The sequence below is a fragment of the Nelusetta ayraudi genome, unplaced genomic scaffold, assembly GCF_046127955.1.
Source record: "Nelusetta ayraudi isolate G7.1 ecotype Tasmania unplaced genomic scaffold, CSIRO-AGI_Nayr_v1 ptg000033l, whole genome shotgun sequence".
NCBI lineage: Eukaryota > Metazoa > Chordata > Actinopteri > Tetraodontiformes > Monacanthidae > Nelusetta > Nelusetta ayraudi.
The window spans coordinates 8,037,766-8,059,567 of record NW_027466083.1 but is presented as its reverse complement, the minus strand read 5'-3'; the positions used below and the strand labels follow the sequence as shown (position 1 = coordinate 8,059,567).

Genomic DNA, 21,802 nt, shown 5'->3' with positions numbered 1-21,802 from the left:
CAAGAGGTGTTATTAAATTCACGTCTCTGCATTTTATAGATCATTGGCCTTCTTAATATAAAAATGTGTTCTTTGTAGTTTAAAGACTAATAGAAGATTAAATCTTCATTTTTTTTTTCTGAGAGGGGTCTCCAGGGAGTTGGTTCTCTCTTAAAAGATTTTTTTTGGCAATGGATAGAAAATGCAATGTGCTGTCTGTTGCCTCATTCAGACATTATTAGAGCACCGGCTGTACATATTGTCATCTCTGTTGCATAACACAGAGCAACCAGATACTGTGAAAATGCCATTAATATTGATCTTTCCGCCCGGTCGGTCCACTTTGATACACTTCTGATACCTCCGTCAGGACCGTTAGCCGGCCCACCGGGGAGCGGAAGGTGCTCGCGGTCGAGCTGCTGGCGGGTTTAAGTGAGCTGCTACTGTGGCAGCAGGATGAAGATTAGAGTGAGAACAGAGTATCATAGCATCACACCGATACAGAGGACTTTCACAGCGAGAGACGCTTTATTGTACACTATCTCAGTCGATCTCCACTGCAAGAAATGCTATTCAAGCCAAATCCAATATTGGCTGTCAGACAATACTGTTTGGATACACTCATATCAGCAGCGGCCAGACACACCTGCATTGTCTGTGATGGTGAAAATGGTTTGTTTTTGTTTTCAAACTCAGACATATTGTTCTCTCTATTTAAAAGGGTTAGTTTGTGTTTGCCACTGCATTATTTGGAACATAACAACAAAGCACAGTCAGGGTCAATACATCATCACTCTTGCACATACAATATTTTAGATATATTCTGTCTGCAAACTGCTCTTTGCCTTCGTGCCAACGCAGCGTTGGAAAGCACACGGAAGAGGCAACAGAGTCAGGAAAAGGGTCACAAAGTGTTTTGTGTGATTAGGCGAAGCTCCAGCTGGCCCAGAGGAGGAGGAGAGTGCCAGCGTACAGTGCCAGGACGAAGAGGTAAAAGCGGAACAGGAAGACGTCGAGCTTGGAGCACAAGGCGAACCAGTCAGCCTGGGCCGAAGACTCCGTGTCGTCCTGTGATAAGGCCTCACGAAGGGACGCGAGCTCCTGTAGGAGCCACTCCAGCCGAGGTGGAGCTTCCTGGATCTCCGGCAGGGACAGTAGGTCCTCCTCCAGTGAAGACTCAAGTTGGTAGTCTGAGAGCAGGGACAACAAATTAAAGGACACAGGGTTAGGACTGGAGCCGGGCTTATCGCCAGAGGCCTCCGGTTGGGCCGGAAACCACAGCGGAGCAATTTTTCTCCTGCGAGAGCGCCCCCGCTGAACCACAGAGGTTTTATTGGTCCCAGTCTGGTTACTGAGAAGACCAAAAATCAAGATTTCCTGACAGATCTTCCCCCAAAAACATCTAACCCATCCCACAAGGCACCTGATTATTCCAAGAGTAAACAACAAGGATTCCTATTAGGAACAATAAGTGCAGTAAGCCAGTGTACTGTGCCATACTATGCTAGCATACTTCATTGTGTGATAAGGTTAGCAGGTAAAATTATCTTTTTTCACCAGTACAAAGGTTCCCTTACCTCTTGCATAAGAAGCATTTAGAATGTTTGGATATTACAAGCAAGAAAAATACCAAAAAACAAAATAAACATGCAATTGTAGCACTAAGGAAGAGCAGATCTGCAGTAGCACGACAGCGTGCAGCGTGTAGCTCACCATCCGACCCATTGACCAGGTCAAGTGTCTTGATGGAGGTCATCACACTGTCGGCCAGGTCGTGGCTGCCTGATCCGTACCTGTCCAGCAGGCAGGCAGACACTGACATTTGTCTGACCTCCTTCTCACCGTGGTGGAGGAGCTTCACCACCAGCATGGACTTGATGAGGCTGAGCATGAGGAGCGCCATGCACACTGCAAAGAACACGCCTGCGGGGACCATGGAGAAAAGAGAAATGTTTGGTGCTTAAAAAAGAAAAAAAGAAAAGACATAGGTGAATTAACATGTTGTGTTTTGTCATTGTCTTTCTTTTCATTTTCTGATCTTGAAACATATTGATTAAAATTGTCTGCCTATGAGCGGCGTCCTGGTGGCGGTGGATGGAAGCTCGTCAGTGATGTTGACCCTGAAGAGGGTGTAGCCCAGCAGGATGCTGATCTTGAAGCCAATCCGCGTCCTGCTGTTGAGAGGCAGGTAGAAGCTGGTGACGTCCACCAGCATGAGGAAGATGCTCGGGATCAGGAGCCCCACCACGTACAGCAGGGGGCGCCGGCGGATCAGCACCTGAAGGTGGGATGAGTGCAGTGAAAAAATGCAGTCGCTGCAGACTCGCTGGTCTGACTGGAACATTCTTACTGGTACGTATCACCTGCCTTAAAAGGTCAACCATGAAACCAAGCCGGTCTGGTGTTGCGTGTTTGATCACCAGGGGGTGAAAATTACCATAAACTGGTCGATCTCATCCTCCATACTCAAAGAGGGCAGAGCAGTGTTTGTCCTGTATTTTAATTTTTATCAATCGTATTTATTTATCATCGATAGCAATGTTTTGCGCCCCATTTGCATTCTCCAAACATGCATCGTATGCATTGTTGACATTTCTGCTGTTGCAGAACTTCTTTGATATGTCACCTTATTTACACTGCTTTTTGTTTGGCCCATTGTGTGGTCAAAAGTGTGTTCAAGCCTCATCAACTGAAGCATTTTCTGTTACGAAATCTTTGCCTTTTATGTGTTACTCTCTGCAACGAAACGAGGCTGCTGCCTCTCCGATATCTCAGTGAGCCATGAAATGGCCCGGCAACCAAAAAGCCCTCGTTCTTCGAACGGAATAAATAACTGCCCTCGCTGCTCTCCACCTGCAACCGGCTCCGGGGGCTGCAACTAACAAGAAGACCATTGATCAGGCAGCCACTGAGACAGTCTCATTATGGTTGCTCACCCTCCCCTGTCTATCAGCATCCCCCTCTATCTGTCTTTCTGCTCACCAGGAACCGCCTCGCGCTCAGCGTCAAGCTCACGAGCCCGATCCGGTGGAGGTCGTGGCCAATTGCTCTTAACTTTACTTTTCCTTCGCCCAGCTCGTGGGGAAGTTTAGGTGTGTCAGTCATCAATAGGCGGTCTTATTCAGAGAAGTATTCAGAAGCAGTATTCAGAGTCTGCCACTCTGAATGCTACTATCTCTCTCTCTTCAATTTTGTATTTCCTATTCAGCCCAACCAACCAAAGCAGATGACCGCCTTCTGGAGTCGGGATCTGCTCTAGGTTTCTTCCTTCTGGGAAGATTTTACTGACCGGTGTAGCTTCATGCTGCTCCTTAAGACGCACTGGGTTGTGATTTAGCACTTTACAAATAGAAGTCAATTGGTTGTTTTGGTTGTTGAAAGTAAAATAATGAAATAAGATGAAATAAAAGTAAAGCATGCTTTAACCATTGATCACATTTATTAAAATAATCTGTAAGAATAAAACTCGGGGGAGGTGGCTCTTTGATCTGCTCTTATTAGACAAACGGTTACAAATTGCGTTGTTTTCCTTACAAAAGCAAACAATTTCCCTTAGCATTTTGAAAATCTCACCATTTCAAAAATATTGCCATTGAGACAGGATTCTATGTAGCATAAGGAACCAACACCACCCCACTTCCTTTAAAGTTAAACTGTCAGACCACTCAGACTGTCCACGTACGTTAAAGCGGATGTGAGCGTAATGTGTGTCGTCCTGGTGCATCTGCCAGTAGTGCGATGGAATAGACAAGAGTTCCCACTCCCCATCATTCATGAACTCCCTCGTGTCATTAGAAATGGCCTCGGCACTCCTCCACAGAGCCAGGTCTATTTCTTTGACTGCGGAGGGAGAGTTGAAAAAAACAAAGTGATACTAGGGAATGACAGAGGAAAGACGGTTAAAGTTGTCATTTCATGGGTAAAATAAACAATTTGAAGTGGTCAGTGTGGGCACAGTTGTGGAGACTAAGTGATTGGTGAGTTAACCATGCAAGTCATTTAATTTAGCCCATAATTTGCAGCACTGGCCTTCATTAATGGTTTTGTCCATTCCCAGTCGATACCTTGATCAGTTGTCCCAGCTGGTTTGTGGGAGAGGTTGGCCTCATTTCATTTATTTATTCATTTATTTATATAAACAAGTACTAAAACAGCTTCTACGACAACCACGTGTTCATCTGGTCATGGCAGGAAACCCACCCGAGTGCAGCCAGCTGCGGAACGTGAGGCTGCAGTTCTGCTTGTCGAACGGGAAGGCGTACATCTCCAGGCTGCAGGCCACCGCCACCTGCATGGGCCGGTAGTTCCTCACCGAGCCGGACGAGTTCACGTAGACGTAGGGGATCGGCGGGGACTTGCCCGCGTCGACACTGGAGGGGAGCACATGTGACAAGGTGGGGCAGACGCGGAGGTGACAGTCGGACATGACACGGCTCTCGTTCACATGTTTGCAAACACGGCCGTCTTGCATAACTTGCGGGGGAATTTTAGATGTTTGGAATGTTCGTAACTCGATGTGTGCCTGTGCAGAAAAGTTCTGCAGAAGAAGCGACAGCTACGTCAGCTACAGACACCACGGCGGGACAAAGTGCAACGCTCCCATGTGACAGCGTATCGAGTCTGTAAAATATGGCTTGATTCATTATTTTATGTTGGCTAAAGTTTAATATACTTCCCATAAATACATGAATAAAAGTGTATACACACAGTGCATGAAAAGTAAGTTTAGTTTTCCATCTCTTAGAACAGTTCTCAGATGTATAAGAATATACACAGAGCAAGGGTGTTGCTCCCAGTTAGCTGCCATCTTCCGCCGCCATTTTTTAAGGATGCACGACCGACAGTGTCCTGAAGACAAAATGTCAGGCGGGATTCCGTAAAAACCGGACTTCCTTATTCACACTGGACCTTTGAATTCCCCTTGTAACAGCATTTGAACATTACACTTTATGTCTTTGTAACTTAAAGTCCCAGTGATTGTCACATCCCGAAGGATGCGAAATTCGTCCCCCGCATTTGACCCATCGTCCCCTGAGGGAGCGTTGGGCAGCTGCAGCGCTGCACCCGGGAATCATTGGGTGATCTAACCCCCCAATTCCATCCCCAAATACTGAGTGCCAAGCAGGGAGGCAATGGGTACCATTTTTACAGTCTTTGGTATGACCCGGCCGGGGATCGAACCCACGACATAGCAGTTTCAGGGCGGACACTGTACCGCTAGACCACTGAGCTGGTCGTAGCACATTATAGTGGTGTATAATGGGTGATGGTTTAAGCGGTGTAACCGTAGCTTAACTGTCAGTTACGGTCTCCTGGCATACTTCACATCATTCAGGCCCATTTCACCATACTAAAGTAAAAAAACGCATTGTTTTCCTTTTGGAACCTAAAAGTCAACTTTACAGTTTGTTCACATTCTAGCGCCAGCGTTCTTTTAGTAATCTCTTACAACTCTGTCACGATGACATCAGGTATCCAGATGGCATCGGACAACAAGGAGATTTCATTGATGCCGTCAAATTCTTCGGGGTCCCAAACCAGGAACTCGTCTGTCCAGACCTCAGTACAGATGATATTAAGAGGTTTGATTAAACAAAGTACGTCATGTTTGTTGTCTGAACAAAGAATGAAACTGAAAGACACCTACTTGCCTGTACCAAATGCTTGTAGTTAAGCTCTGGGTCTTTCCATCCTGCCAAAACAGCAATGTTGATCAAAGAAAATTAAGAATCTTTTTTGAATCTAACCTTTCTTGACTCTTTGTGTATATTAATGTCCAAACAGACAAAATGCATGTATTAATCACAAGATAATAATGTCAGTTGATCCATTTTTAACTGTTAAAATATACATCATGCGTCATATGATGGCCTTTAGAGTCACCAGAGAATATCTATTTGTAGATGAGGTTAGCATGCCTCTGTGTGACACAAAAACATTAATGTGTGGAGGTATGGTGTGAACACTCGCCCACCGCATCAAGGACAGACTGCAGAACGAGGTCTATGTAGACGGTGGTGAGGGAAGTCCAGTTGTGAACTGGTCGAACTCCACAGTCGTACTTCCTGAGGAGCATCCTGGTCAGCTGGTTCAGAGCCGACCTCTTCGGCTTCTCCGGCAAACATGCAGCCACAGGTGCTAAATGGCAACATTAGCGTTTAGCAGCAGGGGAACATGCACCTGGGATATGTATTGCTTGATGTTGCTGAATTAAAGCTATGGTCTTCAACACATAATATTATATTCTGTATCCACTGAATGGTAGCAAAAACAATTATATATTAGAGTGGCAAGCATGCAAAAAATGATGATGATGTTGCCGAGTAAAATGCAAGCAAATGTTTGATCGTAACAATAAAATCTAAGTTTTCCCTTAAATGATTTAAAGAAAGACCTTGAATTGAAGTTACTACAAAAGGTACCGACTGTTTATGCTTAAATAACAGTACATAGTTACAGTACAATAGTTAATTAAACCAAGCTGCAGGGAAATTATCCCTAATACTAGTGAGTAATTTGTATGGATGTTCTTCCAAACAAATTAAACAACACATTATAAAACAATTAACAAGTGGGCTTCTTCCTTTTTCCTAGTGGAAATATAAACGTCTCGCTTCATGCTTTGAGTCTCCAGCCAATAAAAGGATCTTCTTACCTGAGAGCAGCAACAGCCAAATCAGAGACATCTGGCTAAATATCCAGATTCCAGATGTTGCATGAAAACCATCAGCCACCTTGGTGCTATAAAATCCTCAGATTTAGGGGCAGTGGTGCTTGGAGTGTAGTGGAAGAACAATGAAGAGGGGAGAACAGACATGTTGGTTGCACTGCTATCGATTTTCCACTCCCCTGGTAAGCTGATACACATAATAATGAAACTCACTGGAGGAGAAACTCCCCAAAGGTTTGTGCTGCTGCTTTCACCGGCAAGGTTTTGTTGCTGCTTTTTGTTTTGTTTTGTTTGTTTGTTTTACCCCAAATAAAAAAACATGATATTTCATGATACAAACTGAAGCCCTCATTGTTTTTCCTTCCGTGTCCTCAACGACTCACAATGAGTCTCATATTTAGAAAGCATTTTTTTGATTTGACGAAATGTAAGAGAGTGTTGTCAGTTTGCTGTGAAGACGAAGCTGTGGGGTCAACTAAAACTGAAGACACATGTAAACACACACACACACACACACACACACACACACACACACACACACACACACACTATAATATGTCAACCAGATCGCACTTAAAACGAGTCGCGCGTCATGTACAAGTTTAAATTTAAACCGTCCTGCCAGGTGCGCGGCGCGAGCCCCCGCTGACACAGGGCACGCGCGTGCCCCTCCACGAGTCAAGAGCGCGCGCAGCTGTGCGGCCGTCGCTCTCGGCGCGTGACAGATGGAGGCGGCTTGACGCGGGCTCAGGACTCCGAGTTATCTCACGTTAAGGGGAAAAACCAGACAAACGGGAGTAATTTAGAAATCCGGGATTTGTTTCTGCGATGAGAACTGAACACGGTGAAAATGGAGAAAGCTCTGCGAACTCGGTGAGCGGCAACACGGAGCGTCTGTGACTTCTAACGAGTGATGTTTCCACCGGAATGCCTGAGAACACTAACGTCACCACTAACCGCCGTCAGCCTGATCTTTCAGATCAAACGTCTGAGCTTTGTTTGAAACTTTGTGTAATGTAATGAAATGGTTGATTGAGATTTAAAAAACAAACAAACAAAAAAAAAACTCAGTTTTTTAATAGAAAAATACAGTTTGACAAAAATGAATGACAATAAAGGCCTCTTTAAATGAATACAGATTCTTCCTATTGTGGATGTAAAAATAGCCTGTTGGTTCGCCGTTGATTAGCTGTGACTTGCTGCTTATTGAGGAATGGTTAGCTGGGGAGAAAATGAATAGCTTTGCATTCGATTAAAAATCCGCCCATTGTATTGCACTGTCTCAGTGTTAGGTAAGTAGGTTGGTATAAAGAAAAAAAGACAAATTCCTCCTCAAGTGTGTATTTTTTTTTTTTTTTTTGTAGTGTGACATTAAAACTTGACTCAGTGATGCTGTTGTTATCAGTCTGAACAGTCAGGACGCGTGCTAATTTCACTGTTGAAGCGCTAATGTTGAAATGTCATTGCTAAAAAGAAATGTCACTGTATCACTAACTGTGTCAGTAACAATTTCAGAAAGAAAAAAAATCAAAATGTTTTTAGTTGCCTTGTTTTCACAATTAGGAGTGTGTGTGTGTGTGTGTGTGTGTGTGTGCGTGCGTGTGCGTGCGTGTGTGTGTGTGTGTGTGCGTGTGTGTGCGTGTGCGTTTGAGAGAGAAAGAGAGAGCGAGACACCCAGTGCCTTTGTCACTCAAGTCCTGTGGCATGGTGAGTGGAATGATAAACAGAAGCCAGTGCTATCCATGTCAGCGACCGAAAATAGAGGCCAACTGAGGAGGTCTCAGATAGCCTGCAGGAAGCCATATATGTCTGGTCGCCTTGCTCTCAGCTGTGTGTGTGTGTGTGTGTGTGTGTGTGTGTGTGTGTGTGTGTGTGTGTGTGCGTATGCGGGCAAGTCAGGGAGCCGCATGTTGACCCTTCCTCCCACCTGCTGTTGCTAACCGGCTTAATATGGTGCGTCTAAATCAGCAAACTTATAAATGTAATTCTTATCCAGTGTCTGCATCGGTGTGACGGCCGGCCGGGGTTTGTTTGAAACTGCCTTTTGTGTGGAGGCGAGGGCCTGTTGGGATTGAACGATCGCTGCCACGTCCTGCGGTGGCCATTCCAGAATGTGACCACACAAAAAAGATGAAAGCCAGGCGGTGGCAGGAAGAGGAAGACTCACTGATTGGTTGTTGGATTGAGAGAGTCTTGCAGCAGCTTTGGATGTACGCAGCACACTTAAATGATGTCAAGTTGGTTGTAGCTTACAGACCAATAATAGTACGAGAAGTGTTTTGCTACGCAGTGACGAACACGGCCCACCCTGCCTCAAGTACTTGTTTTTTCTAACAGGCCTTGCAAAACGTTGCAGCAGGATGTCCTCCACTTTAACCAAATCCATTCTCTCAGCAGAGTGAAATGCTGATCAACCAGCTGAGGGAGATCACTGGCATCCAGGACCCCGAGACTCTCTACAAGGCCCTGAATGTAAGCACCAAGATAGCCAGAGACAGTGTTAAAGGTTCAGAAACAAAGCAATGTGTTCTCTACGTTGTCATTAGACAGTCCTGCCCTCAAGATACCGGTGAGACTTTATGAAACACAGACTGATATGTACGCTGCTTGAGGGTGAGCACATGTCATTTTGTTGCTCACACAAACATACAATCCCAACACTGTTGTAAGTCCACCACGATCGCTTGAAGTGTGTCAAAGATTATTGGCGTCGCTCTTCACTTCACTGTCATCAAATGTTGTCAAAATGAAATGTGATCCTCCACTGCTCCAATAATGAAAACATGTTTACTGGACTGGAAGTTCCTGCGGCTCTTTTGCAGCCATTAGTCACCAGTCGTCAGTGCCAGTTCCGATCTTGTCCATGTGTCCTGTGTCCCAAGGCCAGCCGGGGAGACATTGGACATGCCGTGGGACTGTTGACCAGCCAGCCCCAACAGGTCCATGATCCTGGAGACCCCCAGCAGCCAGCAGCCTCTGGAGAGACCTGGGAGGGCCAGAGTGGTACACTTGACACAAAACACATTCATTTCATGCTTGCAAACTTGTCAACTACTGCATTTTTCACGTCTTGGTGTGGATAGAACAGCAAGTAATTGACCATTTTAACTTCCAATTTGCCCATATTATTAGTCTTATTAGCCTTCTCACTGGCTCGTACACTCATTTGTGAACTGTTTCAGTCTGAGATGTTTTTTTCCTGGTTCCTCAGGACTTCCTAAAGATGAGCTACAGGCTGCGATAGAGCTCAGCCTGCAGGAGTCACACAATGCCCAGGATGAGGAAAGAGAGTTTCACAGGTACAGGAGAACCTAATGTAGTGCTGCCAGTTGTGGTGTGATGGATTATCGTTATCATCATTATGATCTTCATGCCTGGCTCATTAAGAATGAGTTTACGTCAAGCGCCTCTTATCCATCCTTTGGAAGATGTAGGATTTAACAATGAATACATTTAAAACCTGACATGAGATGCCACTGCTTTCTAACTGGGACTGCACTGTGCTCCAGGTGCCTGGAGATCAGCGCCGAAGAGAACGCAGCGAGGATGAAGAGGAAGAGATGTGAGGTCCAGACAGAGATGTGCAGCCCGGCAGACTGGATCCGACAGGACGACTGGCCCGTCGGCATCCGCAATGTGGGAAACACCTGCTGGTTCAGCGCCGTCATCCAGGTGGGAAGCAGCAGTATTAAGTTGTTTTTTTTTTTATCTTTCCAAACACATTCATATGAATAACTGTATTCAGGATTTCAGAGGCACTAGGGTTTAGCTGCCCGACCTTGTTTGGAAGGTTGACTGAAGGTTGACTGAAGGTTGACTGTTTGCGTGTTTGGAAGACCAGCTCCAACCGTGTGTGAGCTACAGGGTCACGTGTTAATGGATCCTGGAAAACACAGGGAGAAAAGTAGAAAGGTGCAGACATATTCCGGCACGTCCGTAAGCTGCTAATTCTATTACAGGGCCGCTCTGAAGTGTATTGAATCAGGCTAATCAGCAGGTTAAACAGAAACCAGAGCTCTCGCTGAGACGCTGCGGCTCTGCAGATGACCAAGGAGCGGAGCGCGTGATAATGCAGTGATGGAGGGAGAGGAGGCGGTGCTTACTGGCCTGCACTCAGATCATTTTCCACATTAAGTGTCAAAGTCCCTGAAGGTCGAGCATCATGATAAAAAAGTGGGGAAATTGTTTGAATATAAATGGTATGTAAATTATATTGTGTGTGTCTTTTTTGCAATACTAATTGATGCAAAATTCAATGGAGCCGGAAAACATTAATCTGGAAAAACATGAAGCGTGCGCCCAGATTGTAGTTGAGTCGCTCAGTCAGAGGCTCATATTTCATTGGTACAAATTACCGTAAAGCTGAGATAAGCCATAATTCAATTGCCTGCTCAGATAGTGATGTGTATTGACATGTTCATAAGTGCTCTCTCATGGTGCACCACAATCACATGACCCAAGAGATTATGTGAGTGCATTAATGTATTTAGTTTATCATTAATAAGCATCTCGTAGAGTTTTTGTTTAACTGCTTTAAACCCCTGTTGTGATTGAGACGGGACAGGATTCCACAATGACCAAGGAACTTTATGGATTTTTTTTTTTTAAGTTACTTGTCTTGTGATTCTACTCTCTATCTGTGAAATCACAGGATAGCGTTCTTTTTGCTGTACCTCCCCTCTCGCTGTCCTGCTGCAGTCGCTGTTCCATCTGCCTGTGTTCAGGAGGCTTCTTCTCAACTACCATCTGTCCGAACGAGTCCTCGAGAAGTGCAAGAGCCACTCTGTGAGTGAGGCCACGCCCACACGGTCACGGCGCCTTTGGTCTGCAGTCTTCTTTATCGTGAACATAAGGGCGTGGGGTGAAGTTTGGCTCTTTTATCACAGGACAAGAGGAACGTAGCTTTCATGCAGGAGCTGCGCTGCCTCTTCGCCCTCATGGTCGGCTCCACCCGCAGGTTTGTGGACCCCTCTGCAGCTGTGGAGTTGCTGCGAGATGCGTTCAGGACCACCGAGGCCCAACAGGTGCGACAAACTGTAGAAGTTGACAGGAAAATCCCGCCTTATCGTTTGCGCTAATTATAACTGCTGAGCATTCGCCAGCTCAGTTTGATTCTGATGAAAAAGGCGCATTTCAGTCATCAATCGAGCTGCTAAAGAAGCAAACTCAATCATTGCATATGCATATCGCCTCACCTGCACCTTACCAGACCCAACTAGTGGACCAATCAGGTTTTGCAATTCAACTACCACAATATAGTATAGAAGTTTGATGTTTTCCAGTGTCAAGAAGATTAAATTCATGATGGTTCCACTGGGGCTTGAACCCAGGACCTTCTGCGTGTAAAGCAGACGTGATAACCACTACACTATGGAACCCGTAGAAGGAAGCAGCTTTCAAAGTCAATTCTGCATTACATGCGTTGTGGTTGACCAACTTGTTTTGACATCTGCAGTGTTTGTTTTTCTGGTGTTCTCGGTCTCCTTGTTGTCAGGATGTCAGCGAGTTTTCCCACAAACTGCTCGACTGGCTCGAGGATGCCTTCCAGCTGGCTGCCAATGGAAAGTAGGTCCTGCTGCAAATTCATCCCATGCACACATGGGTTACTCTTCTGCCATTGTTTTGTTTTACACCCACGAAACATGGCAATATTAAGATCTCTCTTACTTTCAGCAGCGCAGAGGACAAACAGAAGAATCCCATGGTGCAGCTTTTTTATGGCACCTTTGTGACAGAGAGAAAACACGAAGGTACAAGTTTCATCTGGGCTTTTGTCACTGTAAATTTCAGTGTGTGTTCCACCCGCCGGCCTCTCACTTCTCCATCACTCTGCTCAGGGAAGGTTCTGTGCAACATCGAGCAGTTCGGTCAGTACCCCCTGCAGGTGAATGGATTCAACAACCTGGATGAATGTCTGGAAGGAGCCATGGTGGAGAAGGAGATTGAGTTGCTGCACTCAGAGCCCAGTGTCACATCTGGCCGCGAGGTGAGCAAATCTAAGGAGATCTGTTTCATTTGTGCAGATCAGATTAGTTGTGTGCGTGTGTCACTGATTCAGTTATATTCTTCCATCATTTTTGTTTTTTCTGCAGAGATGGTTCAAAAAGTTACCACCGGTCTTGACGTTTGAGCTTTCCAGGTTTGAGTTCAACACCCAGCTTGGCCGCCCTGAGAAGATACACAAGAAGCTGGAGTTCCCACCAGTCATTTACATGGACAGGTGGGGCTTGGGCCGCTTTTAAGCACGTAAAAATGCAGTTTTGATGACAAATTGGGTGTTAATGTTGACATTGAGTGCCTTAGAGTACACAGATGTTCTTCATTAACATGGCCTTTTCCCTTTTATCAATAGATATCTGCACAGAAACATAAAGCAGACCAATGAAAGGAGAGGAGAAGTCAAAAAACTCAAGGAGCAACTGGCAGCCCTTCAACAGAAACTGGAATGGTGCGTTTGGCCTTTGTGCCTGAGAAAGTGAGCTGATAAACTTCCCCACACTCAGGCGACAAGTCTCGAGTGTCGACTGTGTTTTCAATGTCTTCACAGCTACAGGAACTACGGCTCGGGCCCGGCCAAATATCCCCTGGCGGACATGCTGCAGTTCGTGCTGGAGTTTGCTACCACCAAACCCAGCAGTGTTTCTCCAGCAGACGACCTGAGACCCAATTCATCCTCACCGACTCCGTGCAGCCAGCCGCCCAGCGAGAATGACGTCCCCGAAGACAACAGGTTGGACGTTATTCTCGAGGTCACGGCCTCTCATTTCACTCAGAGTTTATCACTCAAACCTACGGGATAACAGTTCCGCCAGTTCTCTCCAATCATTAGTTCTTTGTTCTCGTCAGTAAACCTGAAGACGCAGATTCCTCCGAGGGTCTGGTTTCCAGTTGCCAGCGGACGCCAATACACAAGCCCTTCACACAGTGCCGACCCCCAGTTGACTGCTCGCCCCAGCCGGCCCCGCACAGCGTCAGCGACGAGGAGCTGCACTCACTGAAGACCTGCCTGCAGCGCTGGAGGACAGAAGTGGAGAACGACATCAGTGGTAACCCTGAGAGTTCAAGTCTGAATTTTTAAGAGATAATTATTAAATCCTTGAATTTTTCAAGCAGTCGGAATACGGCCAGATCAATTTGGTTCTTTTATCTCAGGCATAGATTTTAAGGTGAGTTAAAAGAACCAACGAGATCATTTGTAAGAAAAGACAGAATGAACTTAATTCAATTATTCAGATCAATTTTTTGGTTTTTGAGTAAAAGATTTTTTTTTTTTTTGAGTAAAAAAAAAAAAGAAGGTAGGGAGCTCTTAGGTGTGAAGCTACTGCTGGCTTGTGAAATGTGGCTGCTGAGCTGCATGCTAACACGTTCTCTTGTGATAAATGCATAGACACATAAATCCCATTGTGTTATTTTGACATTTTCCCTGAGCTTCTCCTTTTGTTTTCTGACCGTGTCGTTGCTGCAGAGCTAAAGGCCAACATTGACAGGCACTCTCACATGCTGGAGGGCATCTACTCAGACAACAGCCTCTGTCAGGTAAATCACACACACAGGCGTATTTAAAAAAAAAAAAAAAACTCCAAAAAATGACTCAATCACAAATTTCAGGACCTTTACGGTTGGGTTCTAGTGCCGTCCTCCTTCCCCGCAGGTACCTTACAGACTCCACGCGGTGCTGGTGCACGAAGGCCAGGCGTCGGCGGGTCACTACTGGGCTTACATCTACGACCACGCCAACCAGCGCTGGATGAAGTACAACGACGTCTGCATCACAGAGTCGTCGTGGGAGGAACTGGAGAGAGACTCGTTCGGGGGCATGACCAACGCCAGCGCCTACTGCCTGATGTACATCGACGACCGGCTGCCCCACCTGATCACAGGTCTGCCTGGGTCGTCCAGCTTTTCTGCCGGCATTGCCTTCTTCTATTTGCAAATTAAAGCGTTCTAATGATAGGACGCAGGGGGGAATTCACACATTGTCACCTCCTCCCTGCCTCCCAGACGACACGGACGACGAGACGGGCCAGGTGCTCCGAGGTATGGACTCCTTGCCGCCGGTCCTCAGGCGCTACGTCCACGAAGACAACCGCTGGTTCCAGCAGGAGCTCAGCGAATGGGAGGAGCAGTTCTGCCAGACCGCAGCTCCACAGGGTGAGTCCACGACCGCCAGAGAGGCCCCGAACCCGGACCCAGACAACGCACAGCAGCCTGCGGTGGAGCCAGCGCCCCAGTCTGGGCCGTCCACCGACCAGCCTGAGCAGGCCAGAGCTTCTCCAGAAGCTGAGCCAGGAGCAGAGAAGGAGTCGAAGGACGAGCCCACAGAGGAGCATCGAGGTGGGTGTGGAGAGAAATATTTGTCACACATGTACAGATGTTTGTCTTGAATGGCTCAGCTCGTGTTGTTTTCTACTCAGGATTTGAAATCCAAATAAATGACAGAAATGATGTTTTGGAGCCAGACATGAAAAGTGGTTTCTGTGTTAACAAATGTCTGTGTAGAGTTGATGCTGAGAGGTAAAGAAACACACAGTGAGGTCAACACACATCACAGATGCTCTGTTTTATGTGTCAATACTCAAATACAGCTCTGGAGTTTTTTTTTTTAGTTTTTTTTAATCACTTAAAATCACTTTAATCATTTTTTTCACTTTAATCATACTTTTAATTTAATTGAATTTTTTTAAGATTGGAACTGATGGCTGCAGCAGACAGCGTTTTTCACGTAATTTTTCAATATCTAAAACCAAACGAGGGCAGGCTGGGCATAGCTGAGTCAAATTGGATCTTTCAGCGATGATGTGCTTTGGAAAACATGACCCAGTGCTGAATATAGGATGTCGGTAGGAAGAGGCCTGTTTTTATGGGTCCCTCTGGTCCCAGAGAGTCCGGCTCTGTTGATTAGATGGAGGTCTGGCTCAAATATGTTGCCTTGCAGGAGGTTTTATGTTATACTGTGCTCTTTGGCGTTGCCAAAGGATATCATTTAAGTAAAAGTTGCTGCCTCTCTCTACTATTTTTAACCCCCTCAACCCAACCCCACGCCCCTACCAGAAGAACCGGAGGTAATGCCCCCCCAGCCTCCGTCACCCCCTCCTCCGCCACAGAGCTCTGGCAGCGGGCCAGACGAGGGCAGCAGCGCGGCGGTCACCGACACGCTGGTCCTCGGCCAGAGCGCCGCCACAGCTGAGGGGGAACTTCAGAGTCAGGTGCGCCACTTCTCCGTCTGTCCGATGTAGGTCAGACATCCCGGGCTATAAAAATAAACCCTGGTACATCTGGGTCAGGATTCCATTTTGCCACTTAACATAGTGATGAAGATCCGGAGCAGCGGCGTTGTGAAGGAGCTTTCCTTTGCAACACAGTGTGCTGCAGTGGGAGCCAACTGCAGGCCCAACAACAATGTTAGGGGTATAAATAGTAGATAGAGCCTGACAAAGGTCAGATACATTTGACTCATACTTATTTCAGATTGAAGTTGGAAAACTTGAAATACTCCAGGTAATATACAGTCACTCGCCGTCAAATGTTAAATGCGTTTTGTTTATTTTTCTGCTTTTCATGTTCCAGATTTTAAATCTGTAAACAGACAGTGTTGCTGTTCATCACTGATGAAAGAGATTGCTTTTGTTATTTTGTTCACATTTATAGTGGCGACTAGGGGACATTTTGCTTCTCGACTTCAGCTTTAACCGTGCTTGGTGTCTTTCAACTGACACTCCTGACCTTAGCCAGCCTAACGCTGGAGACTAGCAACCATTGGGGACTTCACAACAGCACCCATCCAACCCATGTAGCGCTGCTTTAGCTAAACTCAGCAGGTGTTGGCTTCCAATGCGTGCCCGGATTTCTGCAAGGCGATCGGATTCCCTACAAGGAAGAAGAGCAACAGGTAATGTTTGGATTGCAGATTTTATTAGTAACATGCTGCTCTTTCTCTCATCCTTTCAGACTCCTCAGCCAGAGGAAGACGTTAACAACGAGGAACCTTCCGATCCCCACAAGGAGACCGACAGCACGCAAGCAACCGACTCCAGCCCTCCAAACGAGGGCACGTCCGATGACGCCTGTGATGCGACCGAGGAAGGTGCCGCCGAGCATGAGGTGGAGCAGCGTGGCGAGGAGGCGCAGCAGCAGGAGCAGGAGGTCAGGGGTCGACGGCGACAGACTGAGAACGAAGTATCGGAGGTGGAGATCCCCAACGTGGGCCGAATCATGGTGAGAGCTGATGCTGACGGATACAACGAAGAGGTGAGTGGAGAATATGATAACACACAGTTTTACCCAAAAGTCTAAAGTTAACAATACATTTAAATAAACACGTCCACCCCCTGATGGTAAAACAGTAACAATATCTTGAATCAATCTCAAGATTTAGTGTTTAGCGTCTCTGACTTTTCTTCCTCTTGGTAAGTGATTTGGCGCCCCCTGCTGCCTTTTGGAAGCATTTAAAAGTTCTCATTTCAACTATAGTGTTTCGTTGCAGTAGAAATATCATCACAGCTCTGGCAGTTGGCAGCAGCCTCTTGAAATAAACCTTCTAGTCGGGTTTGAAAAAGCTTTAGAAAAAAAATCTTTGTTCTTTGTTGGTGCTCTATCCCAGATGATGCTGACTCCGGCAATGCAGGGCATCATTCTGGCCATCGCCAAGGCCAGGCAAACTTTTGACACTGAGGGACCTGAGGCTGGCCTAATTAGGGTACGTGTTTTTTAACAGGCTGACAATGTGCTTTTTTTCTTCTTTTTTTTTTACACTGAAATTAAAACCGTGTGCGTGAAGATGTAAGAATATTTCATTGTTTCTCATTCTTTCAAATAGAGTTTGCATCAACTAAAGATGAAGCAAGTTTTGTTGTGTAGGGTTAATAAATCGGCTAATGTTCCTGTAAAGCTACCTGCATAAACGCTCATTATTACAATAATTACTCTATTTAAAATATCATGATTTGGCCATGAATGAAAAACAGTCGCGTGGCACAATAAAGCGCCACAACAACCAACCCGATCTCGTCCATTTTATGTTTCACATTCCTTTTGATTTATATTCAGACGGTGCAGTCGAGCACAAACTAAATCTTTTTCCATCACAGAGATCAATTCTTCTTCTTTTTTTTTCTTTTTTTTTTTACTATGGTCAAAACTGCACGAATACATGCAGTTTTGACCATAGTCAAAACTGCCCCCCCATTCATCTCCCTCTGTCAGGCTTTCCACGAGGAGTACTCTCGCTTGCACGAGCTCTCCCAGGAGGAGGCCACGCCGCAGGAGGACGCCCGCCTGCAGCACGCCCTTGTCTATTTCTTTCAGAACAAAGCCCCTAAACGCATCATCGAGAGGACGCTGCTGGAACAGTTCACCGACCGCAACCTGAGCTTCGACGAGAGGTACACACTCCTGACAGAAAATGTTTAACGGCAGTAAAGTAAAAACGGTGGCGCATTAGTCTTCTACCGCAACACAAAGACGTGACGAAGGGATCGAGCAACGTGTTTACGCTGCCATCTGGTGGACAGAGCAGAGACTGCGTCTATTCCTGCACCCACAGGGCCATCAGTATAATGAGGGAGGCCCGGTCCAAGCTGCGACTCATCAAACCAGACGACATGGACATGGATGAGTACCTGGTGCTGTCTCACACAGCAGCTTCTGCCTTTGTTTTGAACAATAGAACTCTCACGGACGTGGTTCTCTCCGGTGTTAACGGCACTGCTGTGTGAAGTTATTGACGACTGTCCTTTGCGCTCGTCCACAGCAATGGCATGACGACTACAGGCTTTTCAGGACGGTGTTTGTCTACCTGCTCACTGGGCTGGAGCACTACCAGCATGGCAAGTAGGTGTACGTTTTCTCCAGCGGCACCTTTCCACCGGTGAGGTTGCCGATTATCACGTAGTGTCCTTATAAGACTGCATTAATCAAATCAAACTTTATTTGTATTTTTTTTATTATTATTTTTTTTTGTAACTTTATTTAGTTACAAACAGTGCGTATTGATGAACACTGAGTACATGAGTTCTCACTGTAAATATGCCGGACTTAGCACTGCTGCTAAATTTCATCCGTAGTCCCCAAGACAATACAACAATTGACATAAAAAAATTAAAAAAAAGTCCATAGACATTCACACATAATGACGATATCTACATTCTTGCACACGTATCGGCCATAAACATTCGCATATAATACTTGCGTAGCTACACTATTGCACACACAAGATTGACCCAGATTAAAGTTGGTTACAGGTGCTCACAAGTTTGTCTAATATCCAGTCTGTAAGTTGTGCTTTAAAAGTTCTAAAATTCAGACACTCTCTAATATTAATGGGTAACTTGTTCCATTCACCTGTGATGGACTGACAAGGTTTTAAGACGCCTTAGCGGCACCGGTTGTTAAAAGAGGTCTAATTTGTTTGAAATTCTGAACTACTTCCACTTTTTCCGACTTAAAATGCATCACACCAGTGGTCAAGCCTGATACAAAAGATTATTCTGTGTGTGTGTGTGTGTGTGTGTGTGCGTGTGCGTGTGTGTGTGTGCCCTGCAGGATGCGGGAGGCGCTGACCTACCTGGCTCACGCCTACGAGACCAACGCCACCCTGCTGAAGAACGGGGAGAAACGAGGCATGGAGCAGTCGGTCATTGCCGTCTACAGGAGGAAGTGTCTCACTGTGAGTCCGGCGGCACCTCGCTTCGGCAGGAACACACACACACACACACACACACACACACGTCAGGAGGCGACGGACTCACCTCCTCCTCTTTCTCTCTCCGTCCACCACGCAGGCCCTGAACGAGAGCGCGTCGCGTCTGTTCTGCAGCGGCGCGGAGAGCAGCGTGGAGGAAGGCACGGCCATCATGGACGAGGTGGTCATCCCCTGCCTGCACCTGATGAGCCGTGAGCAGGCCCTGTGTCAGGAGGACCAGGACGCCATGGAGAGCATTCGCAACCACTGGTGCTGCTGCCTTAGCCAAGACATGGACGGTGAGAGTCAGCAGTAGCCGGCTTCAAGATCCTCGGCAACGTTGCGTCTGTTTATCATCCATCCATTTTCAATGCCCGCTTCTTCCCGAGCTCAGGGTCGTGGGGGTCTGCTGGAGCCTCTCTCAGCTGTCATAGGGCGAAGGCAGGGCGACACCCGCGACAAGTAGCCAGTTCATGGCAGGGCCACATAAGCCTCGTTCAGACTGCCAGCCAAAATCCGATTTTTAGCCCATCCAGATTGAAACCGGATGGCTCTCGTCTAGTCTGCACAGTCACAAATCACATGAAATCTGATTTTTGCTGAAGGGATTGAAACCACCTTCGGGAGGTAGTTTCAAATGGCATTTGGACAGATGTGTCTCAGTGTGAACAGCTCCAAACACACCGATGGGTTTCGGCCAGACCAGAGAGGGCCACCAGAGGGCGCCATTCCAGGTGCAGAGCTGTAACGTAATGGAGCAGAGAGAAGCAGTAGAAAGCAGCAGTCCCTGGACAGAGGAGGAAACTCATTGGCTCATCAGTGTGTGGGGAGACACTGTAGCTCCATTCAAGCCAAGCTCCAGGCCATGTAGCGCAACAAGTGCCGCTGTCGCAATGATATGACGTCACACACTGCACGCTACGCTGGACGACGCCTCCGCTCCGACATCGTTGCTACAGCAACCTGTCAGATGGGTCAATAATGTGGCCCAGTCTGAACAGAGCCAGATCCCATTTGCAAATTCCACACAGAAAGCTCCCAGGCCTGGAGTCGAACCCACGACCTTCTTGCTGGGAGGTGGCAGTGCTAACCACTGCGCCACTGTATTGCCTGTGCTGATATTATGTGTGTCTTGATACGCAGGCAGCTGACGGGCGGAATGTGAGGCGTTTGAGTTTTTATGTTGTGTGCTTTTTAAATTCTTGGGGACGATCGATGTAATCATCCCTCACAGGCAAACAGTTCATCAAGCAACGTTTCCACTGAAATCCACCCATGCACTTGTGCTCCGCCCCTTTTCAGACTCCTTGCAGGTGAAGCTGGGGGAGTTCCTGCCCAGAGTTCTGGACGGCTCCGCGGACACGGTGATCCTCAAAGACCCGCCCAAAGTGCACGTCAGCCAGGCCCACGACCTGTGCAGCCGCCTGGCCGCCGTCATGAAGTCCATCCACAACACCTCAGTGGTGGCCGTGAAGTAAAGTCCTCGAGGAAACGTCGCGCAAAACGTCAAGGAGCCGTCGCCGTCGGCCTGGTGTGTCGTTGGGAGCTCACTACTCACAAATGATGCGTTACCTGTTGGTTTAGCTCCACCCATTCTTTTCACTTTGATGTTTCACAGTAGCGTGGCCTCCCTGTGACTGGGCTGTGACACCATCACCTGTAGAAATGCCACACTGGCGTCAGAGCCGTGGCAGCAGCTTACGCATAAAAGAGTGTGAAGAGCTTTTTCTTCTCTGTGATAATAGTTTCAAACTCCCTGGTTCTCCTGCGACTGAGACTCCACTCATGGCGCCACGTCTACACTGTTGAACAGTCAAAGAGATTCACCAAGTTGTGCTGCCAGGGTGTGTTGCTAAACATTGTAGTGCACAAACATGCCTTCATACAAGGCTGAGGGGTGGTGGACACAAGATGTGTACAGTTAATAAATATTGTTCATTGTGGGGTTTTTTTATGTTTTATATTACTGTATATGTTTTTTCCTGAGCAGATGACTGGAAATTGCACATGTAAGGTGGCACTAGATGGGTCTGTGTGATGGAAGTAGTGACAGCAGGGTGTTCTGATTGTCTTCAAACACTGTGTTCAAGTATTGTAACTTTCTTCCTCTTTTAAAGGTTCTACTCATACCAACTCTTCAGAGTTCTTTGTCTTTCTTCGCAGACTCGACTTTGGCAACTTTGCTCAATTAATTATTAAAACAAACAACAAAACAAAACATACTCGGTTCTGTATTTTCAGTCCCATGTTGAAACTGAGAGCGGTCGTGGTTGGCAGAGCTGCTGACTGGGAGAGGCATCAGCGCCCTTTGTGACATCACAAATGCCCAACTTCCAGAACAGTGCTTTTAGGTCGGTTTGTGATGGAACAGCGTTCACTCCGAGACGATCCAGCATATCTAAAAACTCATCCTGGCCATCAAAGTCTCCATCTGAGGCAGCGGCTATGAGCTCTCTCACACCGACTCAGGTACA

The 21,802-nt window shown here is 46.7% G+C and overlaps 2 protein-coding genes and 1 non-coding gene across 7 annotated transcripts; 1 reads left to right on the top strand and 2 right to left on the bottom strand.

The window, feature by feature from the left end:
- Positions 1-485: 485 nt before the first annotated feature.
- htr3b (5-hydroxytryptamine (serotonin) receptor 3B) lies at positions 486-6,121 on the bottom strand (the record flags this gene model as incomplete). The annotated part of the gene is made up of 8 exons (XM_076032171.1): positions 486-1,169; positions 1,693-1,902; positions 2,047-2,257; positions 3,662-3,819; positions 4,180-4,349; positions 5,429-5,538; positions 5,627-5,671; positions 5,954-6,121. Coding segments are annotated over 8 exons (1,338 nt in total), but the record flags the coding sequence as incomplete, so codon positions are not given.
- A 1,173-nt stretch (positions 6,122-7,294) lies between these two features.
- usp28 (ubiquitin specific peptidase 28) lies at positions 7,295-21,461 on the top strand. 5 transcript variants are annotated; one of them, XM_076032130.1, is made up of 26 exons: positions 7,295-7,522; positions 9,047-9,121; positions 9,532-9,652; positions 9,861-9,948; positions 10,159-10,321; positions 11,348-11,434; positions 11,536-11,673; positions 12,144-12,214; positions 12,326-12,399; positions 12,487-12,635; positions 12,742-12,869; positions 13,002-13,097; positions 13,197-13,379; positions 13,496-13,695; positions 14,115-14,185; positions 14,280-14,529; positions 14,651-14,983; positions 15,701-15,855; positions 16,598-16,897; positions 17,250-17,345; positions 17,852-18,030; positions 18,192-18,270; positions 18,399-18,478; positions 19,190-19,313; positions 19,429-19,627; positions 20,631-21,461. In XM_076032130.1, the coding sequence occupies exons 1-26, from the start codon at positions 7,478-7,480 to the stop codon at positions 20,804-20,806; spliced, it is 3,660 nt and encodes a 1,219-aa protein (XP_075888245.1). In that variant the 5' UTR covers positions 7,295-7,477; the 3' UTR covers positions 20,807-21,461. The 5 variants fall into 5 exon arrangements, with proteins under 5 accessions (XP_075888245.1, XP_075888246.1, XP_075888244.1 ...); XM_076032131.1 differs by having other exon boundaries at positions 12,323-12,399; positions 15,704-15,855; XM_076032129.1 differs by having other exon boundaries at positions 12,323-12,399.
- Positions 11,955-12,027, bottom strand: trnav-uac (transfer RNA valine (anticodon UAC)). The gene has a single exon. It is a non-coding gene; the product is annotated as a tRNA-Val (tRNA).
- Positions 21,462-21,802: the final 341 nt, after the last annotated feature.

Bases quoted from the DNA above. Each gene is read 5' to 3' on its own strand.
- usp28 (XM_076032129.1), top strand. From the start codon at position 7,478: ATGAGAACTGAACACGGTGAAAATGGAGAAAGCTCTGCGAACTCG. The intron at 13,098-13,196 runs GTGCGTTTGGCC...ATGTCTTCACAG, and splicing joins CTTCAACAGAAACTGGAATG to CTACAGGAACTACGGCTCGG. The intron at 17,346-17,851 runs GTACGTGTTTTT...TCCCTCTGTCAG, and splicing joins CTGAGGCTGGCCTAATTAGG to GCTTTCCACGAGGAGTACTC.